Source organism: Strix uralensis, chromosome 6 (assembly GCF_047716275.1).
Source record: "Strix uralensis isolate ZFMK-TIS-50842 chromosome 6, bStrUra1, whole genome shotgun sequence".
Classification (NCBI taxonomy): domain Eukaryota; kingdom Metazoa; phylum Chordata; class Aves; order Strigiformes; family Strigidae; genus Strix; species Strix uralensis.
In genome coordinates, this window is record NC_133977.1 from 27,429,925 (window position 1) to 27,435,924 (window position 6,000).

General features: G+C 65.5%; 1 protein-coding gene across 1 annotated transcript in view; it reads right to left on the minus strand.

Annotated features, from left to right (window-relative positions):
• The window catches only part of ASIC4 (acid sensing ion channel subunit family member 4), a 29,549-nt gene extending 23,994 nt beyond the window's left edge, over window positions 1-5,555 (minus strand). Inside the window, exon 1 of the mRNA XM_074873403.1 lies at window positions 4,246-5,555. Within this exon, the coding sequence (XP_074729504.1) occupies window positions 4,246-4,821 (576 nt within the window). The 5' untranslated portion in view covers window positions 4,822-5,555. The remainder of the gene's footprint in view (window positions 1-4,245) is intronic.
• Between the last annotated feature and the right edge of the window lie 445 nt (window positions 5,556-6,000).

Consider the following 6,000-nt stretch of genomic DNA (forward strand, 5'->3'; position numbering starts at 1 on the left):
CCCCAGCCCAGCCAGCCCCTGCCATCCATGGCAGAACACCCACCCCAGCTGCAGCCATGCCACCCTCCAGTGGGGATGATGCGTTGAGACCTGTATGACACTGCCTGGCCCCAGAGCCCCCCTGTGCACCAGCCAGGGCAGGTCCTGCAGTGCCTGGAGCCCAGTGAGCAGCTGAGGGGACACCAGTGAGCCCCCTCACTCCAAGATACACTCAGGGGGAGAGGGGAAATGGGGTGGGTTAATGTCAGGAGCAGAGCAGGCATCAGGCAGAGCAGGGCAGGTGAGGAGCGAGTCCAGCTCTTTCGCCCAGCATGAGAATAGGCTGAAAATGTGACATTTATTAAGTACGGTTCTGGCAGAAAGGTCAGAGGGAGTCCCCGCGTCGGGACCGGTGCGGGTTGCAGTGAGGATGGCAGCAGAGCCTTGCTGGGAGGAGGCAGGGGTGACAGCCTGCTGCCCCTGGCCACCTGCCCCCCAGCCAGGATCTCTCGGGGTGCGTGTGTCCCCAGCCAAGGATTCTCCCCCTGTCTCAGCACAGGGGCTTCCCTCTCAGGGGTCTGCATGGGGTTCTGGGGAGACCCCCTGCACCACCCACGTCCTGGGCAGGCGGGAAGCCCTGCCCAGAGAGCTGGGGCCAGTGCCAACTCTGAGAGGCACTGCCAGCTCTCAGCAACCTCCCCGCTCCCCCCGCAACCTCCAGCCCTGGCAGCACTGGCTTCAGCAGCCACACATCAGAAACAAAAGGCTTTTGACAGGGGACGTGGTTTTAAGAAAGGCACAAGGCTCCCCCCCGGCCATGAGCGGAGCCTCCTGCCACAGCCGCTGTCGGCGAGCAGGCAGGATGGTGCTGCCAGCCAGGGGGGACCACATCCATGCACCTCCTCTCGCAGCCCCCAGACCCCTGCACACCCCAGCTGCCTGTCCCCTCTGTCCCCAAAGCACTGCTGGGAGGCCTCTCCCTTCCCACAGTGCCCAGCACCGGCCTTGGGCTGTGGCCGTAGCGGGGTGCCAGGCGTAGGGGTGAGGGTTGGCATGAACCACCTGCCGCAGCTGAGCCCCAGCCCCATGGGGACGCTTCCCAACCTCCCGCTTAATGGCACGTAAAGAATGCTATTGATTTCCCACGCCGGCGCTGCATGCTTCACACCCTCGGCACCACAGCTCCGCTCGCCCAGCGGCTGGGCTCCGCACCCGCTGCCCTCACCAAGGCATCAACCAGTGTGCCGGTGGGCACCGGGCGGCAGCAGGGGCAGCCCGGCCCTGCGCCCCCGGGCAGAGCGGGGATCCGGGGGCTGTGGAGCACGGCACAGCTCGGAGGGGTCAGAAGAGGCTTTGCCGGGGCTCCGTCACAGCCCTCCGGCAGCCGACACAGGGGGCACTTTTGTCAGCGGGGCTGCAGGGGAGCCTTGCTGCGGCTCAGGGCTGTCCCTGCCGCCTCGGGAGATTTACAGCCCGGCCGGGCTTTATTACACGGAAGATGCTTACGCTGGGGATTTTTTTTTCCCCCATAGTTTCTTAATTTGCTATCCCATAAAGAACGTGGATTTGTGACGTTAAATAGGGGAAGATCATTTACCACTCGCAGCTCTTACTTAAAGGATCCGCACGAGTTATTTATTGTGTGAGCACAGGCTGCAAGCGGCGGGGGACACGCTCCAACCTCCGCGCTGCTCCTGCTCCCGAGCAGGCAGCCAGCCGCCGGCGGACCCACAGCTTGGCCACCCTAGTGCTGTAAAACTTCCAGCCTCTGGATAAGTCCACCTCATGCCCAGAGGGAAGGAAGAACTCCAGCACTCCTGCAAGCACGGCTGCAGGAAAAGCTCCTTCCCTTCTCCAGCATCCCTGGGGACGTGACCTCTGCTCCAGGGGCTGCTCGCCACGGGCTAGGTGCCTTGGGAGGGGTTATTTGCCCCACAGGGATGTGCTGCAGTCTGGGAGCCCTCCATCACTGCCGGGACATGCTGTGCCTCATGTATCCACCCACTGCAGCGGGGGTACAAGAGCTTTCCAAACATAAAGGCAGACGTGGGGACACAGGACTGGGACCGCTGAAGCCTGGAGCTGCCTGCCGCATGACGGCTGGGTGCAGGGCAGCCCGGCTGCTCCCGTGTCGGGGCCACAGCTGGGAGACACAGGAGCACCCAAGCCCACACATCACAGCTGGGACTCACCCTGCCTGCCAAGCAGCTCACACTGTGTTTCAGTCATTCCCAGGAGGCACAAGGGACCGATTTGGCTCAGGAAATGGGAGTAGGAGGCTCCAGCTGCAAACGGTGTGAAGCCTCGACAAGTCCCACCGCTGCCTGGCAGGGCTTTGGGACATGGTATGCGGCAGAGAGAGGTCACATCTTCTCCCATCCTTCCCCATGCCCATGCCCTGCAGCCTCTCCTAACCCAGGTTCACCCCTTAGCTTCAGGCATAAAAGGGATGCCCCTTTCTGCTGACAGCCCCTGATGCCTCAAAGACCAGGCTGAGCTGGAGAGAGAGAGAGGTGGAGGCTGCGGGAGCTCTGAGCTCCCCTTCTTTGGACCACAGGCCGGGGGTCAGCTAGCACTAACCATCCTCGTGCCTGAAGCCTCCTCCAGGGCAGGGTGCCAGCACAGCAGAGCCCGGCTACCCAGGCATCCCCAGGGCAGACCTGTAAGCAGCTGAGGCATGCAGGCCAGCTAGTCCTGCATGGCCACCCGCTGAGAAACCAGGTCCCGGTGACTGTCCTGGCAGTCACCCTCTGCTGCCACGCAGCACGGCACACACCACACACCATGTCCACGCTGCGGGAAGCTTGTACCCAGCCCCATCCGCCTGAGCTCTGCCCTGCCAGCCTCACAGCACAGCTCAGCACACGCCAAATCCCATTGCCATGTCGAGCTACTGCCCGGCACAAGGCTGGGCTTGCTGCCTCCCCTGCAAGCCAAAGCTGTGCAGGATCCCCCAGGCAGACCCCGGAGCTGGAGCCAGTGTGGCCGAGCCATGTGCAGGACTGTCCAGCCCCAGAGCTCCCCACTCCCAGTCCTGCTGAACCACACTTCTCCCCGGCAAACTCAGGCAGCTGGCGTAGAGCAGTCACAGAGCCCAGCAAAACCCCGAGAGGAGTGGGGCTGCCCCCTCGCTGCTCCCTGCTCCTTCCCACCCCACTGCAGTGCCCCACGCTACCCCCCTGCACAGGGAAGCCCCCCCAAAAGGGTGCTTTCCCAGGAACAGCATCACCCTGCGCAGCGAGCAGACATTGTACCGATGGGCATGAAGTGAAACAGGACATGCTGCATCAGCCATTTCCAGCCCCACAGAGCCTCCTCTCGCCCCCCAGCATGCTGCACAGCCCTGGCATCGCATCCCCCTCCCCGGCGTGGAGCGGGCTCCGGCTGGCAGCACTGCTTCTGGGAGCGCAGCAAGCCAGCCGAGCAGTAGCCCCTGGCAGCCGTAGGAGAGAGGCGGCTCATTTCCAGAGTCATTACGGTCTGAAAAGGGTCCCATCAGGTATTCCGCCCGTTCAGCACATTTATTTTCCCAAACCACAGCGGGGATTTGTGATTCCAGGCTCAATATTAGCAAGAACTGCACGCTGGTGGCACCCGGCCGGGAGCTCGCTGCCTGGGCTGGCAGGGCACTGCTGGGAGGAGGCCCTGCCCGCAAGCCCCGGGCAGCAAGTGGGCAGCCCCGGGCAGCGCCCCGCTTGCCCAGCTGTAGCTGTGCCTCTGGAGCGGAGCCGCCGGCATTTGTGTGTGCACACGTGTGTGTGCAACGCTGGCAGGCTCCAGATTCACACACATCCCAGCACAAACCTCCCCAAACGCAGGAAGGCTCCCCTATGTGCAAAGGGGTCTCTGCCCCCCCTGCCTCCAGCCACTCTTGCTGTACAAAGCACCCTGTGACAGAGCACTTCCACCCAGGGGGAAGTGCAGGCTGGAGCTGGGCTCTACACCACAGCTTCTCCCCTGCCCACTGCACACTCGCCCTGGGGACCACTGAGCCCTGCTCCCCCTGCCCAGCTCCTGCCTGCGAACCCCTCCGGCACGGACCTGCTGGCTGCAAGGTCCTGCGGCGCACAGCCCTAACCAAGAGCTCCCACGGAGGATCCTCTCTCTCTCTCCATGTGAAACTTGGAGGGAAACTCAAACAGAGAGAGATGCAAACTTCAGCAGCCGGAGTGAGTCAGGGAGCCCTGCTCCCGTGAGGTGCGGCCGGGTGGGTGCCCCCCACACCAGCTGGGGCCCCCGGGGAAGCTGAGCCAGGCGTGCACTCACCACAGTGAAATCACGGGATGAGCAGTTCTCGCCGCTGAAGTTGCAGCTCTTGAGCATGTCATCAAGCTGGTGGCCGGTGCGGTTGACGATGTCGGCCATGTCGGGGTCGGGGTAGAGCAGATCCGTGGCCTTGTGGCCGTCCCGGTCCTTGGGGGGCAGCCCGGTCATGTTGGCCAAGTGGAAGATGTCAGCGTCGGTGAGCGCCGAGTGGCGGTAGCGGTTGATGTTGCAGATGGTGATGGCGGGGAAGACCATCTCGCGGATGGCCTCCTCGTCCAGGGCCATGACGTGGGGGTGCTCCAGGTAGAGCAGCGCTGACTTGGCCGCCTGGTAGAGGAAAAAGGCGAGCGAGGCCAGGAAGGCAAATGCCCAGAGGGTCTGGCGCACGCCCAGCCGCCCTGACCGGCAGATGTGTCCCAGGCCGTGCAGCGTGCTGGCGCTGGCGAAGGCGGCCAGGTCCCGGGAGCGAGGCCGGGCGGGCTCCTCGATCAGGCTCTCCTTATCCCCTTCTTCTTTCTCCTTCTGCTTCTCATCCTCCTCGGCAAATTTGATTTTACACACGATCTCAATCGGCATCTGCCCCGCGCGGCCGGTGTGCCCAGCCAGCGAGCTGCCTCCTGGCACGGGCACCGGCCGAGAGCCCGGCCAGGCACTGGGAGGGGGCTCGGGTCCCCCCCAAGCCCCAGCACAGCGCCGGGAGGGCCGAGCCGTCTCGGGAGGGAAGCGCAGCCCCTCTCAGCAGCTCCGAGCCGCCGCTTCCCTCTTGTCTCACTAGTCGATCGTCTCCTTGTGCCTTCGCTTATCAGCACAAATACAGCTGTCAAAAACCCCTCTCTCTCCTCTCCCTCGCTCTGTCTCTCTGCCTCTCTCCTTCGCTCCTCTCTGGTTAAGACCCCAGCAGATACAGGCAGCATTTAGGCATCATGTGCTAATAAAATCCAGGGAATACTTAATAATTCAAGACATGTCAACATTATTTCATCGTCAAATAAAGAGCGAGCGCCAGAGAAAAGAGGCAGTGTGAAGGGCCCCGGTGCCTCCGGGGCAGGGAGCCGCGCTGCGCCCTCTCCCCAGCCCCGGCTCCGAAGTGCTGCCGGAGCCACTTGTTTGAATGGCTCGGGAGCTGCCGGAGCCGTGCCGAGCCGTGCCGAGCCGAGCCGTGCCGAGCCGAACCGAGCCGTGCCGAGCCGTGCCGTGCCGAGCCGTGCCGAGCCGTTCCCAGCGGAACCGAGCCGTGCCGTGCCGCGCCGAGCCGAGCCGAGCCGAGCCGTGCCGAGCCGTGCCGTGCCGAGGCGGGCGGGGCACGGAGCCTGCCCCCCGCTGCCGCCGCCGCCGCCGCCGCCGCCGCGCTCGCCGCCGCGCCCCGCCGTGCCCCGCCGGCCCGTGCGCCCCGGGGCAGAGCGCGGCTCGGCGCGGCGCGGCGCGGCTCGGCGGGGGCGGGCAGCCTGCGGGCAGCTCGCCCGGCGGCCCCCTCCTGCTCGCCCGCCTGCGGACTCCTCCTGCCTCGGCGGCTCCCTGGCCGTTAACCGCCTCCCTGCCACGGCCCGCCGCGCCCCAAGTCGGCGGGCGGCGAGACCCCTCGGTCCCGCTCCCGGACCCGCCGGGAGAGCCGGCCGGCACACCGCCGCCGGAGCGGGGCTGAACACGGGGCGCCGGGGGTGCACCTCCCCCGGGGTGCTCCTCCGTGCCGCGGAGCCGGGAGGGCGGCAGCACCGCCACCCACCCCCGTGTCCGCCGCCCCCTTCCCCGCCGCGC